At 31.3% G+C, this 23,139-nt stretch overlaps 5 protein-coding genes across 5 annotated transcripts; 2 read left to right on the top strand and 3 right to left on the bottom strand.

Annotated features, from left to right (window-relative positions):
- On the top strand, positions 1-4,979 carry LOC101210908 (basic leucine zipper 9). The gene is made up of 6 exons (XM_011651446.2): positions 1-390; positions 701-821; positions 3,836-3,986; positions 4,093-4,168; positions 4,253-4,378; positions 4,476-4,979. Exons 1-6 carry the CDS (start codon positions 166-168, stop codon positions 4,752-4,754), a joined length of 978 nt encoding a protein of 325 aa, XP_011649748.1. The 5' UTR covers positions 1-165; the 3' UTR covers positions 4,755-4,979.
- Positions 4,980-5,651: 672 nt separating this feature from the next.
- On the bottom strand, positions 5,652-6,474 carry LOC101215192 (calmodulin-like protein 2). The gene has a single exon (XM_004138836.3). The coding sequence runs from the start codon at positions 6,282-6,284 to the stop codon at positions 5,760-5,762; it is 525 nt and encodes a 174-aa protein (XP_004138884.1). The 5' UTR covers positions 6,285-6,474; the 3' UTR covers positions 5,652-5,759.
- Positions 6,475-9,477: 3,003 nt separating this feature from the next.
- Positions 9,478-16,499, top strand: LOC101209922. The gene is made up of 14 exons (XM_004138733.3): positions 9,478-9,825; positions 10,176-10,303; positions 10,812-10,883; positions 10,970-11,083; positions 11,237-11,305; positions 11,392-11,448; positions 12,524-12,607; positions 12,827-12,889; positions 13,587-13,751; positions 13,882-14,037; positions 14,360-14,440; positions 14,850-14,920; positions 15,027-15,155; positions 16,236-16,499. Exons 1-13 carry the CDS (start codon positions 9,648-9,650, stop codon positions 15,106-15,108), a joined length of 1,320 nt encoding a protein of 439 aa, XP_004138781.1. The 5' UTR covers positions 9,478-9,647; the 3' UTR covers positions 15,109-15,155; positions 16,236-16,499.
- Positions 16,411-17,402, bottom strand: LOC116402162 (the record flags this gene model as incomplete). The annotated part of the gene is made up of 1 exon (XM_031881326.1): positions 16,411-17,402. A coding segment is annotated over one exon (573 nt), but the record flags the coding sequence as incomplete, so codon positions are not given.
- Positions 17,403-18,679: 1,277 nt separating this feature from the next.
- Positions 18,680-20,301, bottom strand: LOC101210422 (protein CUP-SHAPED COTYLEDON 2). Its single transcript, XM_031881201.1, has 3 exons — positions 20,130-20,301; positions 19,740-20,043; positions 18,680-19,029 (listed from the first exon to the last, which is right to left on the bottom strand). Exons 1-3 carry the CDS (start codon positions 20,133-20,135, stop codon positions 18,680-18,682), a joined length of 660 nt encoding a protein of 219 aa, XP_031737061.1. The 5' UTR covers positions 20,136-20,301.
- Positions 20,302-23,139: the final 2,838 nt, after the last annotated feature.

The following is a 23,139-nucleotide window of genomic DNA, read 5'->3' as shown; positions in this document are numbered from 1 at the left end:
TCTAAACCCTATATATCCCTCCCACACTCTTCTATCTCCCCCCTTTCTCTCTCTTCCCTCTCCCCCCCCCCCCCCCCCCCCCCCCGAATGAAGCATAAATCCCTCTCTCTCTCCCCCGCCTAGCTATCTCCGATCTTCCTCCCCACCAAATAATCGTCATTCACTATGAAGCGTAGCTCCTCCGAGTTGGCTCTCGAAGAGTTCCTCAGAAAGGCCGCCGTCATCTCTAACGACGACGCTACCGACCCCGAAGACGACGTCTTCAAAATAGACGACCAACAAATCATAATTAGAAGCCCTAAACGAGGCAAGAACTTTCAAGATTCCCCCGATGCCACCTACTTCTTCGGCGATATCGATTTCAGTTATTTCCTCGTCAAGAATAACCGGGTCCGCTCTAATCTCTCTCTTTGTAAATCTATTTTTCTCGACCGAGCTAGAGCCATAATTATTGATAGTTTTATGATAATTGATCTTTTTTTTAGAAGGAAATTCCATGATTATTTAAATATATATTAATTGACGTCGTAAGGGGTTTGTTTAAATGCATGAAAAGATTATTATTTTAAAATATAAAATGATAAATAAAAAATAGCTCATGCAGCTAGCTTTTATTATTATTATTATTATTATTATTATTATTATTTATTATTTTAATTAGTAAAATTATTTTTATTGAAAAGTTAAAAAAAAATTGCAGGAGATAATGGACGCAATTGTTAACTGTGGAGGTGGGCTGGCGGAGGCTCCTTTACGGTCACAGAATCTCACTCCTAAGCGTTCAAGCTTTTCACCCACTTTAGATTCCCAATCCTCTATCGGTACGTATGACCATTACTTTTTATATTTATAATTTTTGGATTTAATTTTTTTGTGGGTTTTAAATAATATTATTATATCATAAATATTGATAGACGATGGCGTATATATATATATATATAATTTTTGGATTTAATTTTATATTAAGAGGAAACTAAATGTAAATTTTAAAAGAGGATATATTGAAAAACTTAGTATTTTGTTTTTATTAAGATAATTAATTATATGAGAAATGAAATGATAGCTACGTACATTGCTTTTAGAGTTTAATTAATTATTATATTAGTTTGGGTGATATTTTGTGTATGTACGAATAATTTTGTGGGTCAGATATGGTATTTAATATACTTGAGAACTATGTACTATTATTTATGTATTTATTGTTTGTATAGCACGTGCATTTCATTTATTGAAATAGAAAATGTACATTTTAGAAAAATATAATTAGAATCAATTGAAGGTATGAAGATTTTGTCTACAACAATTGTCTTATTGGTAGATTATTGATTGACTTGCATCAAAATTTTGGTTAATCGTTTTTAATTATAATTACATTCCAGCAATGATCAAAATATCACATTAAAGTAGACTATAGTCTTTTAGTAAAATAGATTATAATCTTTTTTACTAACATGACGTATCAGTTTAGACATATATTCTTAAGTATAACTTAACAAATATTGATGTGTGTGAAGATGCATATTCTAATGTTGTATGTTTATTTAAGTTGGTTATAAAAGTATAATTAATGAATATAAAATACTTTTTGTTCCCATTGAAGAAAAAACAGTATAAAAATGACTGACCACCCACTACAGAAAAATAGAGAGAGAGTTTTTATTTTTCATAATTTTCGATAAAGAAGAAAAAAAAATTATTCATTAACATAAATAAGATGGAGACTCATTTTTAAATATAATAAAATAAACAAAAATTATTTATAAAAATATATAATAAAATATTACAATGAGCTTCAACAAACCACATATAATATTCTACTTGATTGACACGAGTAGTTTGTGATATTTTGCTATGTTTTTTAATAGTTGTAGTAGTTTTGTCGTTTAAAATAATTTATAAATAATATGTTAAAAAAAACTAAACATCTAAAATTTGAATCTCCACGCCTTATTCTAAAATATTTAAAAATTATTTTCAATTATTATTTTGAAAGAAAAAAAAGTTCAAAAAAGTACTATAAGATGACTATGAAAAAAAAATCAAAACGACATTTCGAAAAACGTGTCATTAGAGATATACAAAACTCATAGGACATTGATTCCTAGCTTGGTGGCTACTATGGATCAACTCATTACCTCTTAGTTAAATTTTTAACATTTTATCATTAGGTCAATCCATGATGGTTACGACACTGTTCCTGTTTAATAAAGTCTTATTTGTCGACACTTGTTTGACATCGTTATTTTTCAAGTCAAAACACATATTTTTTGACATATAAATGATAGATGTAAATAAATTAAATACATGATTCAACTTACCCACATATCTTTAAATTTATTTTTATTGATAATAAAAAATGTACCTTACATTGTCCGTAAATGTTTTATAATAATCCAATAGATAAATTAATTGTAATACATGTATTTGTGACCTAATCTAATCAAACTAACTCATAAATGGAAGTGATCGATCTCATACTCCATGAATTCTTTAACTACCTGCAAATTGGGTGAGCTTCTTCAAACAGCGGGCAAAGAGTTCTTGAGATAGAGGGGGAAACTCGTGAATAGTGTTTGTGAGAGAGGGGAAAACGTCGCTAGAGAGCGTTTGCAAGAGAGAAAAACAACAGTGACATGGGATGAAGTAAGAGTTTTTTTCGGTCATGGTTCGCAAGAGGGATGAAAGCGTCAAATTTTTATGAATGAAAGAAAACATTGATTTTTTACTAAAATAATTTTTAATGACACATAATTTATGTCGTTAACTAATTAACGACACGAAAATTGTGTCACGAAAAATTTTGCATTTTTATTTTTAACGACACCTTTTATTCCCTCCCACATCTTTTTCTTGATTTCAAATGTCATTATAAAACTCATATTTTTAAATAAACTTATTCGACGGTAGTGGCTAGATTGGTAGGTTCGACGATAAAAGCTTGTTGTGGCGACAATGATGGTTGGAGTTTAATTTGAAATCGGCGACGACGAGTGACAGAAAATTAGAAGGCAAGGGTTCTTCACAACAAAGTGGTAGCCCACTTTGTTCGACATGATTTTTTTGCGTTTTTGGTAGAGAGAGAAAAAAAAGTGCGTTAAGGCTTAGTTGGAGGACGACATTTTTGCTTGAGAGAAAAATTGAGGTTTTTATTTAGTTTTAATTGGCAGAGGGAAATTATTGCTTTTTTTTTAATTTGTGATTTTTTTACATTTGAAAATTATTTAATGACACAAAAGATTTATCCTTAATCTATAATGCAAAAAATTTGTCAATAAATAATCTGTACTTAACTCATTTTATAAGAAATAATGAAACTAAAGAAGAATAATTTCACTTTTAATTTTGGAGTGAAAGAGGAACTAGGAAGCTATTTATTAGCAGTAAGCAACAAGCCATTCAATTTTCTTTTTTATATAAATATAAAGTTTTCCAATATTTCTATATAGTTATCAACTTCATATACTATTAATATTAAACAATAAATAGTTCTATCACTTTTTATGATTGATATAATCTCAAATTTTGTTACATAGGTTATATTTCTAGAAAAAAATATGCATTTTTCATTTGATGTTAGTTTATGATTTATTTTTCTCGTTTAAAAATTAGAGTTTCAACAAATTATAAGTTTGTCCTTTTTATTTTATTTTCTATATACTACAAATAACTCTAAGTAATACTAGAAGACTGATTTTAAAATGAACTATAAGTGAAAAAACAGTGTCCGTGATCTCTTCCGCTGGTGAACATAACTAACATAGTGTTAAGAAATCACAAAAATCTTTACTTTTCGCTTACTTTGATTGTGGATTAATGAGGGGTTTGGTGTGGTTAGTGGGCAGCCCAACATCAGCCAGTAATTTGATGGGCGGAGAACACCAAAGAGGAAACAATAGTGGGTCCTCTGAAGATCAATCTGATGATGAAATTGAAGCTGGTTCTTGTGACCAAAGTACTGACGCTCTTGCTTTGAAGAGAATGAGAAGGTCACCTCTTTTTTTATTTTTGCCTTCATTTATTACAATATATATTCAACTTTCATCATTATTATTCTATCTCATCTCTCTCTCTCTCTTTGCCTTTCACTTTCAGAATGATCTCTAACAGGGACTCAGCTAGAAGATCAAGAAGAAGAAAACAAGCTCATTTGGCTGAACTCGAGAACCAGGTTCATTATCCATAATTCCTAATCAACCCAATCAACCGCTATTCGAGTGTTTGTTGTTTTAAATATATGTTGCTTTTATCTCAGGTAAAACAGTTGAAAGGCGAAAATGAAACCTTGTTCAACCAACTTCTAGACGCTAGCCAACAATATCGTGATGCTAATACAAACAACCGTGTACTTAAATCAGACGTAGACGCATTAAGAGCTAAGGTACAATATTATTATATTGCATTTTGTATTTTCTAAGCGCTTGGAAAAGTAATTAGTTCAATGTTAAAAACAACTTTTTTTTGTTGTTGATTTCTAGGTCAAATTGGCTGAAGATACACTAGCTAGAGGCTCAATGACATGCAGCTTGAATCAGCTGTTACAGAGTCATTTGAGCACGCCGCAGCCACTAACGGCACTCCGACGAATGCCGACATCACCACTCGGTTTTTCTGGAGACGAAGTTTCTTATTCCGGTGTGACAATGTCGGGGCAGAACCCGACAGCGGCGGGGATCCCGAACTCAGAGATGCATATGAAAACTGGAATGGGTAGTGAGGCGGTTAGTTGTATTTCTGGGATTTGGCCTAGAAATTAGGCCTTTGATCATCTCTATTTGCCTTTCAACACTAAGCATTGTTTGATTATGTCATGGCGTAGTGTGTTTGGCTTTGTATGATTGGTAGCCTCCAAGCCTTCTTTCCTTCATTGCCCACCCTCTCCCTTCTCTGTCGTTTGTTGTCTTAATTTTCAATAGGCATTCCATGATCATTTGCTTGCTTTTATATATATATATATATTATTGGGTCATTTTGAATTGCCATTTTACTCTGTTTTTGTTTGTATAAATTCAAACCATACACTAAAATGTGGTTAAGTTAAATGCGTTAGACTTAACATATATTTGAATATCCTAAGTAATTAAAAAAAAACCCTTGGACTAAAAGGCTACATATTTCTTAGCTATGCTAGAGAAAGGGAATGGATTTGGCCAAATTAAAAGTATTTTGAAGAATAATTAAGTGTATTATGAGATATATCTATCTTTGTGTACAACTCGTTTAATGGTCCAATTGTGATAAATATTTTTTATTTTTTCATATGATTACCGAAGTTGCAAAAATGGATTCAACTCAAATTGCATTCAAATAACTCAAATGGTTTGTTCAAGAGGTTGAAATACACTTACAAAATAAGATGAAATAGTAAAACATTTGTTGGAATAGAGTTGAGACTATGATAGTAGGAAAGAAGGTTAAGTTGAAATCGGTGTCAAAGAAAATGTATTAAAGATTACAAACGGTTCTAAAGTCTCCAACCAAACGTGAACTTTGAAACATGTTAAACTTTTTTTATCCTAACCAAGAGCGACGTTCGTGTTTTAGAGAGAAATCTATACAAACCATAACATTAGAATTAAACATTGATCCAAAAATTTACACTTATTTGCAAAAGAAAAAAAAAAAGACTAAACATAGAAGATGGTAGAAAGATATTGAGAGGGAGGAAGTTTTTTTTTTTTTTCATTTTATTTTCTTTAATTGAACAAAGATTATGCCAAAACTACCGTTTGTGTAGAATTTTGGCATTGAAAAAGAAAGAATCAAAGACATTTAACACCCATCATTAATTCAAACTCACTAAAATCAACTTTACCATCTAAATTAACATCCACAACACTAACCATTTTCTCAATCTCCCTAATCCCCCACCCTTTATCTAACCCCAAACAATCAATCACTCTTTTCAATTCAATGGTATCAATAAACCCATCTCCATCAACATCAAATATCTTGAACGCTTCATATAGCAGCTCATTTCTCTTCCCTTCTTCCTCTCCGATCATCTCCTCCACCGCCACCTCATCCCCGCCCTCCCCTGCCGCCAACTCGAACTTTTCCTTCTCTTCTATCAACCCAAGTTTCTCCACCACCCCTTTTGCTTTTTCCGTTTTGATCCTCCCGTTTTCCCTCATCCCAAACACTGTAATCAATGCTCGAAGTAGTACGTCGTCGTATACCATTCTGTTGGGCTTCGATTCGCCGGCGTCGATGGTGGATTCAACCGCTGCTCTGGATCGCCCACCAAGTGTCTGTAGAAAGTCCCCAATGAATCTGGAGATACCCATTTGGTGGAAATTGGTTGAAGGGTTGGTTTGTGTGTGATTTGGGAATTTGGGAGATGGATTATTTATGAGTGAGGATGGGAAGATTGGGAGCTGGCAGAGAAATAATTGTTTTAGAAATTAAGGGGATTTTGTGGATCGAAATGCGTTGTATTTGAAATTTAATTATATGAAAATTGTGATAAGTTTTAGCAATGGGGGGACAGGATGTACTTGTTTATAGCCAACACGATGCGAATCCCTTGGAGAAGCTTAGGATTTCAAAATCTATTGTTACTACTGACAACTCTGTTTTCTTGTTTTACAAAAATACTTCAGTTTTTTAGTTAAATTTATGACCATCAATATCATTTACGACCTCGTAAGAATATACATATCCGTTGATTGTTGGCAAGTGCAAGCATGAGAAGGAGCATGCGAGAGTGAGAGAGAAAGGAAGAGCGTGAGTGTAAAGGAGTGATAGACTAAGAGTTGTAGTGTGTGAGAGTGCACTATTGTATAAGATTATTATAGATGACCTCGAGCGCAAGCGTGGGAAGAAATAGCTCTAACGTATAAAAGCATTATTCTAGATTGAGAAAGACAATGTGAATAATTAACATGCTCTTACTCTAGCCATCCTTTATTGTATTTTAAAAATGGGGTACATTACAACCACATTAATTAAAGTTATAATTTGTTACCAACATTTTTTTTTAAGTTCATAAGCTTCCTTTTTAAAGTTTCATTTTCATGAACTTAATCAAACATGGAAGTACATGTATTAAATTGATAAGTTTATGATATTTAACTTCATTTTCTAGTGGTTGAATTTACCTATTTTATTTGTCTCGTTTTTTTAAACTTAAACTAAAGTTTCTTTCAATCAATTTAATAAATTATAGTTTTGTTTAGGACAACAATTACAAAAACAAGAGATCAAATATTTTTTTCTCGAATGAAAAGTTGTGTCAATTATTTGTTGAACTAAGTTTGCTTCGACTAAATTCTTTTAATTAAAAATAATAGTTATATCCGAGATGCATGCTACATGTAAAATAAATTATTACACATTATTAATTAAATAAAAGAAAAATAAGGTACGTACTGGTGGTTTTATTAATGGAAAATTATTGGGTATTTATTGAAAATAAAATTAAAGCGTATTATTATTTTATTTTGCATGTGAATATGATGCACGCACTTGGCAGAAACCGCGTTACCAAGCTGTATTTTTATTAATATTATTTACTACATTATTCATTATGATCATTAATTAATTATTAATGCCATTTTTATCTACTTTAAGCCATCACGTGATGAGTGATCCCTCTTTTGAAATAATAATAGTAATAATACAAAAGTTTAATGCAATTATCTCATATATGTTCCACTTTGACATTATTTACTTTCTACTTTTTTTATATATATATATAGTTTAATTGATACCTAATTTGTAGTGGTTCGTACGATAATTATGACATATGTATTCATAATCATCTTAATGTAACGGTTAACAATATCTTTATAAATATCAAAGTGAACGGCTCATTAGTATTGGTGTGATCTGCATCGTCCCTAGGGTTTAAGGTTTGATTCCCCAACCCACGAAGTAAAAAAAACAGGGTAATTGAAAATATAACAATTAGATTTAAAATAATTAAGTATATAGTAATATTTTAAAAAAATTATAAATACAGTAAAATCTATCACTGATCGGATTCTATCACTCATACATTATGTAGCAAATATTGGCTTATTGTTGATATACTGTAAGAGTCTATCAACAATAAAAATCTATGGTTGATAAAATATGTTGTATTTATGATTTAATAAAATATTATCACATACTTAAATAATTGTTTTTAAAATTATTGTTAATCGTTATAATTACTCTTTCCTATATAACAAAATTAACTAAAATAGTTATCAATATATTAAAATATTAATAACTATCATCGTAAATATTGATAGACTCTACTATCTTCTACCGTTAATTGATACGTTTTATTGTATATTTTAAAAATATTCTTTTTTTTTATCAATTAAAACAATTATCTATTAAAAAGTGAGATATTATAGCATTTTAAATAAATGTTTAAACTAAAAAATATTTCAAAGAGGCACTTGATCATGTTTCTCAAGTCAGTACCTAATTATCTAAAACAATAAGCTTATTTATCTTTAATCTCATGGGATAAATATTTATTTATCATTTTTAAGTAGTAATTAATCACTTAAAATTTTTAAATGCCTTATTTTCAAAATAAATCACTTTAAAACTTAAAACAAACAAATTATTTCAAACGGAAATCAATTTTAACTTTCTTTTTGTCTCTTTTTCTTATTCATCAATGTTAATCGTAAACTTTAAATTATAAAAATATTGTTGCAATTTGAACCCTTACAAATTCCACTTCAACACATGATTAAAGAAAAAAAGAAAAATGAGTGTGTGCTCAATAAATTATAAAAATACAAAATTAATAAAAATTAGAGAAAGTAACATTAGAGGTTTTTATTAAAAAAAAAAAAAACTATTTTTCATGGTTAATTTTTATAGTGATCAAGTTTACTTTTTTTCATAACTTTATTTCATTTAAATCAATTTGTTTATGTATATCTTTACACTTTTTCTATTAAATTAGTGGATGGACTAACAAAAAAAAAAAAAAATGTACTCTAAATTAAAATTGTTAAAATTGTTTATAGTTTAGGTTTAGTTTCATTAACTTTAATCTTAAGCTTGAATAAATATTTACATTTTTCACTCTAATTCAACTATACCATTAGTTCACTGCTCGTTTTAACCAAACATACATTTGATAATGTTCTAAATTGATATTAAAAATGTAAATAGTTGTGAATTATTTTTAAACACATCTATAATTAATTTGTATTTTTAAGTAATAAATTTTAACTATTTCTTAAGGAATAATATCAATTTATATTTCTTTAAAAAATCAATTTATTATCTATTAATTGTTTAAAAAATTATCCCACATTTAGTTAACCTAAGAGTTGAAATTTGACACAAATGTAAAATTTGAATCACAGTATAAATTTGAAGTTTCTTATGGGGTAAATTGAAAATTTTAAATTTTCTAAACACCGAAGTGAATAATATCTGTTTGTGCCTTACTGCCACGTATGCAGATTTCGAAAACCCCAATACACGTGTCAGCCCTGTTGGCAACTTCTCGGCCTTTATTGTTTTTGTTTCCTCTAATTTCTCCAATTTACAAAATTATATTATAAAAAGAAATCTAAATATCTCTTTTTCCTCTTCATTCTCTGTTCTTATTCGAACCGCGAAACGTTTATTCACGACGAACACAAAATCCCTGCACTAGCGGCAACTCCTTTTCCTCTTCTCCTTTGGAATCCATGGCGGTTCCGAAGGTTATCAGCCTAACGATTTTTCTATCTTTAATTGTCTTCTCCGTCGCAGCGGACGCGATCGTCGACGGAGACGACGTAAGTGAAGTTGTGAGAGAGGATGGCTCTGATTCTTCCGTGCTTAAGATCGAATTGGAAAAACTTAATTCTAAGATCCGAGAGCTTGGTTAGTTCTTTTCTTTTTAGTTTTTCTTAATTTCTTGTGCATTTGAGTTGGTTTGGTTGTAGGAAGATGTGGTGAATGAAGTATTAGTGCGAACTTTTTTGTTTTCTTGACGCAAAATTAATTAGGAATGTATTGGAATTTTTTTATTTCTTTGTTGGTTGTTTCATTTCTCTTTTCTGCCGAATTGATGGTGTTTCAAGTTGAAATGATTTTTCCGAAGCCGTATGGATTCTAGAAATAAGAAAACGTTTCCTGTGATTAAATGAAACTCCGCCATTTTCTTTATATCTCTGGAAACAGGTTGTGATGACAGAGTTTCCTGTGATTGAAGCGTTTTCCTATTTCTGCAGAGGTCCTTATCGATGGAAAAGCACGGGAGTTGGAGAAAAAGGATTATCTTATATCTCAGAAGGAAGAAATATTTAGGGATAAGTCAGATAGAGTTTCATTTCTTGAAAGCGAGATAGAATCTCTCCAGGTTGGCTCTCATATGTTTCTTGACTGAAAAACCGTACTAATGCATGTATCGTCATGATGTTTAGATATTTAATAAAGTTGAATTGGTGATTTAATTGGGAAGAAAACAACAACAAAGGTTTGAACACTGAGCCTCTCAGCCGAAAGCTAAATTTAATATGATATTTGATGTCCCTCACTTGTGGACTTCAAATACGAATAAAGTGAAAATTAATATTAATTGGGGAGTAAACAACAACTCAGTCTCTTGAACACGGAGAGGTCTGAACCACTGGACCACTTGCTCTTGTACCATCTTAAATCACGAATTCAATTCAAAAGGTTAACCAAATTTAGATATTACAATTCAATTCAAAAGGTTAACCAAATTTAATATAATATCTAACAATAATTATAGAGATTAATTTTCTTATACTGTTACTGCCTCGTGTAATGTGACCTTTACTCCACTATATTCTCTTTTTGGGTATTGTGAATTTTTATGCTATTGTAATTCTTCTTTTGAGTAGAGAGAAGGGAAATTACATGCTGAGGAAACAATTGCAAAGGCTCATTCACGTGCTGGTGAATTAGAGAAGCAGGTAAATACGACATAGAAATCTTGAACAGGATGACCATTGCAACTGTGGTATGCACTCAATCCGTCCGTCTTTGTATGTCTTTTCAGGTCAATGAACTTAAGAAGGAACTAGATGCTCAAAACAGGGAGAAAAATACTCTGGAAGTGCGATCAAATGAAGCCCAGAAGAAGATGGATAAGATTATTTCAAAACTGGAGAAAGTAAGTGGAGTGCATTTGTGGAAACATGTGGGTTGGAATTGGCAGCCTCATTGCTGTTCACAGTTCATGGGGATGACCTGTTTTAGTTTTTCCTTAGTTCTGTCTGTTCTTATTGTTTTGATTTTAATTTTGTTTTTTGCGTTTTGTTTACAGCTTCAGAACACTAATGAAGAACAGAAGAGCAAAATTCAGAAACTCCAACGTGCACTTAAAGTGGCTGAGGTACTTTATATGGTTGTGCTGCTACTGACGTGCATTTTATGGAATCTGATTGTTTCTGTCTTAGCAATTTTCTTGTATATTCTCAGGAAGAAATGATAAAAGCGAAGTTTGAGGTCACTTCAAAGACTGAAAAGTTGATGGAGGTAAAGCTTATAAATAATTTATTATGGTCTATCATCATGCAAGTGAATTCCAGTACCTTGTGCATCCTTCTGTGTAGCCAAATAATTCTTGAACTATGTGCTTCCATTTCCGGAAGGGCTTCCCACCTCAATAAAATTTCTCATTTAGATTCTGGCTCTGGGTGAGGTTTAAGTGGTTATTAAAGATAAATATTTATTGTCTCAATATTATCATTTAAATTCCATGCAAAAACTGGTTCTGGAGCTCCTTTGTGAGTTTATGTATATAGTTTCTTATGAAGCATAGAATTTGACGAGGTAAGTTTACCTTGAGGCAGGTACATGTAGATGATTGTTTATGCAGGAGAACCAAATTTTATGCAGGAGATTCTCTTGCAATTGAGGAATACCTTTTCATATAGTCCAGAGGCTTCTCTTGATTTTTCACTTGCATGGGCGTACCCCTGCAAATTATAAAGTCTTAAGAAAAAGAAAAAAAAACTCAATTTGCTGAATAACCGTGCTATGTGCAAGTGTATGGAGAAAGAAGGGGAGTGAACGAGGGAGTGAAGAGGGAATCTTGGATAAACAAGTAAGATTGAGAAGATGGATGAGTCTTAAGAGATGGGAACGAGAAGAAGGTGGATTTGGATGTCTATGGGTGGCGTGGGGGAGGTTGAATAGAGATCTATGGGAGATGGGAGGGGAAAGAGGCTGAAGAGAGATTTAGAATCGGTGAAGAACAAAGGTAATGGAGAAGGAGAAAGGTGGGGAGTGAAAGTGAGACATTGAAGAGGTGGGGTAGGAGAAGGATTTGGAAGAAAACTAAGAAAGTGAGTTTAATGACAAATAACAATGAAATGACTTACGAAGAAAACAAATAATATTAGATAAAAGAGCTTAGAGCCACATATGCATAGGCATATCAGTTCTTGACAAGTTCATCTTGCTCTTTGTTAGTGTTACTTTGTCACAATGTTTAGGTTAAACTAGTTTCTTGGCATTTGAGCACAAAACAGAATTCTAACATGTGATGGAGTCATCTTATGACTGAAATGACACTTAGCTAAATAAAATTTACACAATTCATTATCAGGTCCACGGTGCATGGCTACCACCATGGCTTGCTTCATTCTGGGACGTGCATGCAAAGCCTACAATAAATACGGTGGTGCAGAAGGTACTATTTTCTTTTTTCTTGAGGTTATTTGTTGATACACCGTGAAATGATTTTTCTTGCATCCTATCATCACCATTCCTTGGCTTGCTAGCGTTCCCATTTTCTTTCAAGTTCATCAACCTTCAGTGAAAAGTTGGTTTCTATCATCTGTACACCGTCTTGTTCAAGAAAAAGTTCGTTAACTTCTTATTATTGTCTTCCTTTTTTAATTGGTTGCAGGTGTGGGAGGGAAAGATGCATGTGGAGAATTGGTTGGGACCCCACGTAGAACCAATTAAATCTGTGAGATAATTTTCTTAATTTCTGCTTGTTTATTTTCTTGACATATAAGCATAGGTTAGTAGCTTCAGATCACATTAGGAGAAGTATTAAAACATCTTCGATGTATATTGTATACATCTTCTTGAACGTTCTTCAAATAATGTAACAACTATATGTCTTTATCTAAAAAATTGTCACATATCAAGGCTTGGTTTAAATTTTAATATTGATTTTTGTTTGCTTGTTGCAATGACTAACTTCTCTTTTTATTTCTTTACTTTTTTCATATGCTAAACAGATGTTGGGTAAAGAAGTAATACGCTGTTTTTTACATGGAGAAATTATTTTAGATTCAATTTTGAAAAGTGATTTACTTTGTTTCAATGCTCGATCAGAATGCTTTGTTTCTGTTAAATACTCAGTACATTACAGAAACAATTTGTAAACTTTATAATGACGGTTGATTTGAAAGAGAAAAAATGACTGTGCTTGTATTGTAACATTTTTTAGTACTTCTTAAGACTGCAAATTTAATACTTTGGAAGGTTTACACAATTAACTTACAGATTTGACTTTTGAGTAAAATTCATTTTTTTGGAAATTAATGGCCATATTTATTCTAAAGGTAAAAAAACATTGTGGTTATCGGGTGAGCCTACTAATATTTTTGTAGGCATTAGATATTTGAATGAACTTGTTTACTTGTTGCCAATTGCAGAAGTGGATCCCTGCCATGCACGAACAGTGGTTGGTGGTGAAAACCAATTCTGAACCACACTGGCAATTGTTATGTAAAAGAAGTTCAGAAGCTTACAGGGCTTCAAAACAAGCTGTGATTCCACATTTAATAGGAGCACAAGAGTTTGGCTATCCCTACTTTCAGGTATAAAACTTGCAGTTTGTTAATTTGCTTTCTTCCTGCCCTGTATCACTGTTCTGGTTTTATTTTTTTTTTTTTCTCTCAATTTCTTTTTAATCTTTTTTCTCTCTTCCCTCCTTTTTGATGTGGTTAGAAAGTAAAAATTGTCTGCAAACCATATGTTGATCATGTTGCTACCATAATGAAACCTCATGTTGACAAAGTTCGAGTAGCCTTAAATCCATACACAAAGGATGTTGTGCATGCTTGTGGAAATTTTATGCAATCTGCTACTACACATCGTCAGAAGGTACAGCTTTTTTCTGAGTTTAGTTTATTTCTATTTCGGAAACAGATAAAACGGAAAAAATCCAATAAGGTCTAATACTCAGTGTTAGTTAACTGCGGTAAACTTGTCCAAGTATGAGAGCAGAACGTTATATAACATTTTTCATCTTCTGTTGCTTTTTATCATAAATTATTAGCCTGGCGTACCACTTCTTACTGTGTTGGAAGCTACTAGAAGGAGAATTCTCCTTTTGTCCAGAATCAAAACATAAACAATTTACTCTGAAGTATGAAGTTCTTAATTCAGTCCTTTATACTTCTGTTATTTTCTTATGCTTACTCAGGTTAAATCCACCATCCAAGAAGTGCTCAACAGGCATGACATTACAAGACCGGTTGCTACTACAGAGTTCGAGTGGCTTTTGGTTAGTATTATTCTAGAAAGTATGACCTTGTTAAAAGACGATATGCAGATTTTCAGTTTAAAAACCTGTGAAGTTTTGTCGCCCTTATACTTGCAAAAAGAATAAACGGTCTCTTTTGAATATTTTTAATTTTTAAATTATTTTATGAGGACATTATACACATATCAAGTCTGTATTGAGTCTAGAAACCAGTTGTTTAAATAATATTTTAAATACCAAAAGGTCAATGGCAAGGACCAGAATTTTTAATGGAAGTCTAGTACCAAAACTATATTTTTTTAGTATAACAACCGAAATGACACAGTAGTGGAAGTGTGAAAATTCAGGGCTAAAACATGCTTTGAACATAGATTTTCATATTATTTTACTAAATTTTTTAACTCCTATTGACTCTCAAATCTCAATCCAGGATTCCGCATTATTGGTCTTACCTGTGTTAATATTGTTCCATCTTTGCTCTTGCTGTGGCGGCATATCCCGGTATGACTTTTTATTTTCTTTTCTTCCCATTTCTTTACAGTATGGAAGTGTGCTCTTTTTTCCCTATAGAGTAGACACTTGAGGGTATAATATAATCTTTGTGCAGTAAAAAGAAGAGGACATCTGTTCGGGGTACCAGCACCAACCATGTACGTCGTAAGGGCAAAAAGGGAAATTCAGGGAAGTGAAATGTAACATCATTTGCTGGTCCTCTGTTGTAGACGAAATTTTAAAGGTCGGGTTTATCTTTAACATTTATGTTCAGAATAAATAAATGAACTGCTGTTACTATATTTATGATACTCTGAAGTGGTATATGTTAAAATCTTATGCGGATAATGCACCTTCCCTTAATTGGTTGGTTCTCTTGGCCATCCAACTGTTGATTTAGCGTTTTGGCGGTGGTGAAGGCTGCCTAACCGTTTTAACTTGTCGTGCTTTGCATGACATGCCAGTCTTCTCCTGCCACAGGGCACTGCTTAAATACTTGTCACAGCTCATTGAATCAACCCAGTAAATCAAGTTAAATACGTTAGTTCTATCAGCTGCACCACCGAATGCTATCTGGGACATAATTCAACTCACTTTTCATGCTACAGCTATGAAAAACAGGAGTTTTAATTCAGGCCATTGTGTAACAACCTTTTTGCACTAAAAGTCTCTTCATGCTATCTTCCCTTGGATAGATGCTTGTGAAACCACTTCCTATTACTCCAAGCTTCCACTAACTAGACTATTAGAGCTCGAATAGCAGAACCACCATAGTGGTATTGCAAAGACTTGTCATCTTCATATGAAAAGACTAGATAAGGTTGATAGAGTATAATTGTTTGGTTTTCTGCACTCTGTCCATCTCCCTATTAATAGTCCAAGAGAGAGTACTTAAGAAAAATGGCGGAAAAAAAAAGCCAAGAAAGGCCTAAGTAATAACTAACTTAAAGATGCTAATCTATATAAGCTGTGTTCTGCCCCTTAAGGCCGTGACCCACAAAGGCCTTAGAGAACACTACAATTTTTCGTATAGGAATTAGAAGATGGCTTCTTTTGCACCTTGTCCTTTAAATGAAAGTACCTTTCACTGAGTTGCACATTTGGTTTTCAATTATTCTGTTATAAAGTATATTGATACTGTTGATTGTGATAGTATGCTCAAGAAGTAGGAAATGAGGAAAACCAGAATGCGATGCTTGATTTTATAAATATTTTCGTTGATGTACTTTAAAACTTAACGTTGTCATTACTATCCTGAGGGTAACTCATTGTTGATACTATTTTGCATGCATCCATGTAAATATATTTCGATATTTTTTTGCAGATGGACAGCACACCTTTGGCTTGCCAAATTCTCTAGAAACCTGGAACTGAAAGGTCTGATATTTTTCGAAGCTCTAACAGTTTCATCTCCTTTGTTAGCCACGATCATCACACACACGCTGCTAAAAAAAATACCCAAGAAGTTTAGAAGTTGAAGTTATACTCTGTTTTTCATGTTTTTTGACTGATACCGGAGCTGTACCAAGTTTTTGTTCGATGTGTTGTAAAATAGTCGCGAAGTTAAAAATAAATTATTTCAAATTCCCATCTCTTGTTACCCTTCACTGCTCAATTCTACTTTCTCTGTGATGTTAGCAGCAGCTTGAATGAAACTTTGCAGCTGAAGTGTCTTTCAGCTGAAATCACGGTACGTAGCAGTTACTTTCAAGGTCAAATCTATGAGATTATAGGTATTAAGTAATCAAAAAAGAGCTGTTTGACTGCTTACTGATACAAGTAGACTCCAATTTCGGAGTTGAAACGGCACACATCAACAAAAGAAAAAAAGAAAAAGGTGGTTTCGTGAAACGTCCAACAAAGGGAGAAGTAAGAACTATCTCTATGCATATATTTGGCTATGATCAGCTGCTTCATTTTACCAGGTAGGCCAGTAATTCTCTAGGTCCATGCAATGATCCATGTTCATAAATCTGTTGCTATGTCCGCTGGCATTGTTGTTGATCTCCGCTCCATAGGCAGTCTCAGGAGTGATCGTACTTGCCATCATGGATGAAGCAATATCCTGACCAATTGTCATTGTTGTTGCCACTGGTGGAGGCGGCACTTGTCGCAAAACTGGTTGTGATATTCCTCCTCCAAGGTTCAAGTTCAACCCAGATATTGTAAAGCAACCTCCTGTATTTGGATAGTTAAACTGGGGCTGCATTGATAAATTGATACCTTGGGTCGATCCTCCATTGCTGCCACCACTGCCACCAGTTCTCAAAACTCGGTTAAGCTCAGCCAGCTCTGTGCTGGTTATGTAGTTTCTTCCATAGCCGTACTGAGTGGCGGAAGGGTCCCCGAGCTGCATGATGGGTGGTGGAAGAAGAGAAGAGGGAATTTCAAGGTTGACATAAGGATTCACTGCTCTTGATTGGTTCGGAGGATACTTTTTAGCCCCAGGACTCTTTTGAAATACTCGGCAAACCACCCATTCGTCCTGTGTTCAATATGAAAACCAATGAAAAAAATGACCCTTCATAACGTTTTTTAAAATTACACAGAATAACATATTTTTATCTTTCAAAAATCAATTTTAACAAAGTGGCAATTGCGTATAAAAGTGAAATCTCAGCCTATAATTCAAATTTTGTTTATGAGAAGTGTATGAGTAGAACAATCTGTATATCATTCTTGTTAAGAAGAGATTTTTAGCATTCACATAAAAGTACTATCATAGTAAAAGTTAGGTTAAAATACCATACCTGTACTTTGATGATGATCACTCTATTTTAGTCAATTTTAGTTATACTAAGTTCCTCCAAACTAATTTAAATTTGTACTAAATTTTGAAACAAAATCGAACGAACTTAATTGGAAAATTTGAAGATTTAATATCAACATAAATTCAAAAGTTAATCTGCAAATTAAATTCAGAGACTAATAGTTTAATCTTATCCATATTTATTATATACGTGTGGTAGATATTGCCTACTCCCGTAAGTATATACATGTGACATGTCACCGACGCATTTGTGCTTCCTTGTAAAATTTACCCACATTTGGATTATACTTTTAGACAAAATGATAAGCATACGTATATGAAAGAAAAATTTGTGGGTCTAGAAATTGCTATTAACTTTTAACTCGGACAATCTTAGGTCAAATATTTACTATAATTCGTCATCTAATTCATGTCTCCAACATTCTTAAAAGTTTCTTTTATGGTAAGTTAAGAGTTAAAAGTAGAATTTTGGTTAGATTACTTCTAACATGATTGGATTAATAATTGAAGTGACCAAAACTTATTAGACACTCATATTATCTTTCTTCAACACAGGTAATTTTCCCATTCATCGACATAGTTTTAATTTTTAACCTATAGTGTATAATATGACCTTTGATATCTTTTTGTTTAAGCAAGTGATGAAAGGTGGAAATATTGTAAATTAAAGAGCAAACACGTCAAGTATGGAAGTGTTGAAATTAGATTTTTAGATTTTCAAACTTTTGATTTTAAAAATTTGGGTTCCTGGAAATTCTACACTTTAAAGTTTATAACGAGACAAAACGAGACAGTTGCAAACAACTGTAAATATAACAAAATCTATCCAAGTTTATCAATGATAAAAGTCTACCTTTAATAAATTATATTGCAAATTCCATCACTTATAGATTATAAGAGTTTATCAGTAATATAATACTATCATCCACAAATTTTGCGGTTTTTGCAAAGTTTTGATTATAATAATTACCATATTACTTTAGAAGTGGTTAATTATATTACCATTTAAACAAAATAATAATAATAATAAACAGCGAAAAATGAAAAAATGAAAAGAAAAAAAATATATTAATTACCTTAGCAGTTCTGAAAGCAGTTTTGGAATGAAGGCGATATTCATGCATAACCCAATTGGTTTTTTCTCCTCTTGGGGCTCTGCCTTTATAGAAAACCAATGTCTTCTTCATTCCAATTAACTCAGAAGTATTGGAATTGAATATTTCTTTGTCTTTCCCTGTTGTTTTCCAATACCCTGTGTTTGTTGCTCTGTTTGTTCTCACTCCTGTTGGGTATTTTCTATCTCTTAGGCTGAAAAAATACCACTCTTTTTCTCCCATTTTTGCCTTCCCTGTTTTTCAAAAACCGACACCAACTCCGATCTTAATTAATAACATCTTTACATCCATGTTTGAGAGCAATTTTAAAACGTGTGTTAGACTCGTTTGAAATCATCTAATATATGTCTTTAATACATGAATGATGAGTAATTATATATATATATATATATATATATATATGAAATTTAGTTTGCATGGCTAGTTCAAATAATACATCTTCGTGTCTAAAGGGTTTGTAAACCATATTGTACACATCAACGACCATTCATCAATATTAAGAAATGATATCTCTTTGAAAATAAAAGAATAAAATAGTTTGAAACACCAACTTCCAATATTCCATGCAAACCCTAATTATTAAAACTCGAGTTATAATTTTTATGCTGTTTAAATCTTTTAAAATATATGTTTTTTTTATAATTAAACTTTAAAATTTAGTCCTTACCGTTATTGTTTTGATTTAATAAACTTAAATGACATCTTAATTAGCTTGGAGAGATATGTTTAATGCATGTTAGTAATTAAGCTTCATGTCATACATAAGGTTAGATTGAGTATTAGACAAGTAGATATATATTAGATGGTAAAATAATATAAATAACTGAAGTTAAAAGATTTTAATGACTAAAATAGAACAAAACTTAAATCTTAGAAGAAGAAAAAAAAAGTAGAAACCCTGATTAAAAATATAGCATAATTAATTAGAATTATTAGCAAGTACCTGGTAGTTCCCAAGGTTCAAACTTATTGAGATCAACATCAGTTATAGCCCTTCCTGTAAAGTTAGCATCTGATATCTTATTCAATAGATAAAAAGTGATTAATTCTTCATCAGAAGGATGAAACCTAAACCCTGGAGGCAATGTTTGATCTTTATCTTGTTGATGTTCTTGATCTTGTGTTTGATTATCTTGAGGATGACGACGATGACGATCTGATTCTGTCGTCATAGTATTCTTCTTCTTCACCTCCGACCTAATCTTCCCGTCCTCCTTCTCCGTCATCAAATTATTTCCGCTCGAAACCTTGAGAATAATTCAAAAAAATTAATACAACGCGACCATATGCATCAAAATCAATCAAACTTAAAATAGAAAGAGAGAGAACTAACTTGCATGGAGAAGAGGGTGAAATTTCAGATTCTTTGTTGGTTTTAGGGTTAGCAAAAAGGATTTAGAAAAAAGTCTTTTTTTCTTTTCTTTTCTTTTGGTGGGTAAGTAATGCAAGAAATCTATGGGGATTTATCCTTGTAAGAAGAAGACAAAATATTGGGTGTGTTCATCAAGATTTCACCTAATATTGCCCTTCAAATTTACTCGATATAATTTGCTTCATTATAATACATTTTCCTCTTCTTTTTTTCGCTTTTTTTGTCGTCGTCGTCGTCGTCATCTTCGTCGACTTAGTAAGGGAAGAAATTACCCTTTTAGTTTAAGAGCTAGGTTATGTATGGAAGGCTGCTGGGAGAGTTTACATTATTAGGGTTTAATCAAATGAGGTATACAATAATTAGGAGAATTTTTTCACAATTTATTTATAAGCTATATGGGCAGTATATGTACAGATTATCAATTATTGATCAGCAAAGATCTAGTGGTTAAGACTATTATTAAAGCATTGGTATTGATCAGAATTTACTCTAATGAACCCATTAGTTTAACCAAACATATGAAGTCAGGGAGTAATTAGAGGTTCTTCTAATTGTTGATGTCATTACTTTCAAGTAATATTGATCATTTCTACTCAAATAAGTTACCTTCTACATATTATTTTTAAACTCACAAAAACATGATCAAGAGAGAGTCGAAGGCAATGAAATAATTTAATTTATCCCAACTTAATTATAAGCTTAATGCAAGTTCTTTTTTAAAAAAAGCTTGGTAAGAGGTCTAACTACGTCTAATGTGTATATATCAATATGAATATTATTAATAAGAATATTACGAAGAAAAAAATTACATGGTGTATAATATATATAAAACAATACATTAGTGATCATCATTTTTAGCAGCAAAAACATATATCGGTATCATAATTAAATTAAACAATATATATAGATCATCAACTTGGAGTTGAAACTACATTGTAATTTTGTCAAACAAATTGATGATTCCATAAATGAAAATGAATCATGTTGGTTTAAAATATTTTGTTTTCCACAGAGAAATGATTTCATTAGAAAAATAGTACATGAAAGTTTGTTTCCTATGATTCATGAAAATCATTTAATATGCAAAATATGTAAATCATTATTTTAAACTTTAGTCAAAGGTATTTTTATTATCTATTAAGATAAGTAGAATGAATTTAATTTTCGCTTCCCAATGATAAATCTTCTATCAACTCCATTTTGTCATTAATTTTACCAAGTGTGTGTGTGTGTATACATATATATTGTAATATATCAAATATTAATCTGTGTTCATATAAAAATTGGAAGTAGGTGAAATTTTCATACCATTATTAATTAAACCCTGCCAACTATTATGGTGATATCGAATGGGTTTCATACATTATAATTATAATTATAATTGTATTATATATATTGATTGTGAAACTGTCAAATGAATTAGTAAATAAAAGAAAAGAAAAAACACACAACAGAAAGGAAAGTAATGGAAACATAACATAGACTGCATTCACAAAGAGTCAAAGGCCATTTGGAATTACTCAAAATCATGAACACTAAATAATTTGGTTTGAAATTAAGGATATGATTAACATTTTAAAATCAATTATGTGGAAGATAAGTTGAATTTAAGAACTGTTTTGGCCTTTAGGGTATTTTGTAAATTTTTTAAAATATTCATTTGTATTATATCTAAAGATTTTACATTTTAATATTCTAGTTGTTTTTCAAAAAAAAAAAAAAAAAAAAATTGTGGATGATATTGCTTTTTTTTTTTTCTTTCTTTTCTAAAGGTAATTAATTTTCTTAACTTTCTAGCAAATAGTTATAGTTATAAAATTTAAATGCTTGTGTATTAATTTAATCATCATTGATTTTCAAAGCACTATATGAATTCATATATACTTTGTTAAATTAATGTAATTTATAGTTTAATATACTTTTAAAACACAAAAATATAATCCCAAAAATTGTTTTAAAAGCTTAATATTACAAAGCTAATTTATATAATCTTCTCTCAAGAGTTTGTTCTTGTTTCTTTTCTTAAGGAAATTAAATTGGTAGAGTTACCTACCTAATAATTTATTATTTAAAATTTAAAATGGGTCATTTTCTTTCATTTAATTTGTATATGCATATGTCACACATGCATGTGCTTTCTTTATAATTAATATGCAAATTATTTAAAGGAACAAATGGGGTTTACCTAGCTAGGGTTTTCTTCTCAACCCAATAAATCCATCCTTGTTACTATATATATAGCTAGGGTTTCATATATGTAATGTGTGCCAAAAACACAAATTATATTAATTACCGTTAAAAGCTTATAATAATGTGTTTGGGATATGTTTTTCTAATACCTTCAAAAGGGTTTTGATTAATTGAAGATTTTGATCAAATTCACTATAACTACATATTATATCTTCAACATAATTATATAAAAGAATTATGAAGAACAAGAAAATATATTATATGATGTTTAAGTATTGGTATGGCTCTTTTCATTTTATCTAAATTCAAGTTGGTCTATATTTGATTTTGAATATTACACTTCTAAAAATCATTTCTCACACTCAAATTCATTGCAAACAAATTTGTTAAAATTGAAAATGAAAGTGGATTATATAACACAATAAACATGATGATAATATGTTATAACAACGATAATCGAGAAATAGAATAAAAGTGCACGCACACGCTTTATTTTAGGAGGAATTTTGTGCTTGGATGAAAGAAAACTTTCATTATATAAAGAAATTAGCAATTGTGTAATAAAATACTTATTTAATAAAAAAATTCTTGATTGACTAATACATACACAACTTTACTCCTCATATATTCAACTTGGACTCTCTTGATCGAGTTTAAACTCATCTCACTCCCACAATAAAAAAAAAAAAAAAAAAAAAACTTCTCTGAAGCATTTGTATAATCAAATTTCCTCAATACAATATATACTTAAGTTCTCAATACAAGCTTAGTATGAGATCTT

The sequence above is a fragment of the Cucumis sativus genome, chromosome 2, assembly GCF_000004075.3.
Source record: "Cucumis sativus cultivar 9930 chromosome 2, Cucumber_9930_V3, whole genome shotgun sequence".
NCBI classification, from domain to species: Eukaryota; Viridiplantae; Streptophyta; class Magnoliopsida; order Cucurbitales; family Cucurbitaceae; genus Cucumis; species Cucumis sativus.
Note: the sequence above shows the minus strand (reverse complement) of the source record. Positions and strands in the feature narration are given on the sequence as shown.

Excerpts from the sequence above, each read along its gene's own strand:
- LOC101210908 (XM_011651446.2), top strand. The coding sequence starts at position 166 with ATGAAGCGTAGCTCCTCCGAGTTGGCTCTCGAAGAGTTCCTCAGAAAG. Across the intron at positions 391-700 it reads TCCTCGTCAAGAATAACCGG|GAGATAATGGACGCAATTGT; the intron begins GTCCGCTCTAAT and ends AAAAAATTGCAG. Across the intron at positions 3,987-4,092 it reads GCTTTGAAGAGAATGAGAAG|AATGATCTCTAACAGGGACT; the intron begins GTCACCTCTTTT and ends TTTCACTTTCAG.
- LOC101210422 (XM_031881201.1), bottom strand. Across the intron at positions 19,030-19,739 it reads TGAACCTTGGGAACTACCAG|GGAAGGCAAAAATGGGAGAA; the intron begins GTACTTGCTAAT and ends TTTGAAAAACAG.
- LOC101209922 (XM_004138733.3), top strand. The coding sequence starts at position 9,648 with ATGGCGGTTCCGAAGGTTATCAGCCTAACGATTTTTCTATCTTTAATT. Across the intron at positions 10,304-10,811 it reads GCGAGATAGAATCTCTCCAG|AGAGAAGGGAAATTACATGC; the intron begins GTTGGCTCTCAT and ends TCTTTTGAGTAG. Across the intron at positions 12,608-12,826 it reads TAAATACGGTGGTGCAGAAG|GTGTGGGAGGGAAAGATGCA; the intron begins GTACTATTTTCT and ends AATTGGTTGCAG.
- LOC101215192 (XM_004138836.3), bottom strand. The coding sequence starts at position 6,284 with ATGGGTATCTCCAGATTCATTGGGGACTTTCTACAGACACTTGGTGGG.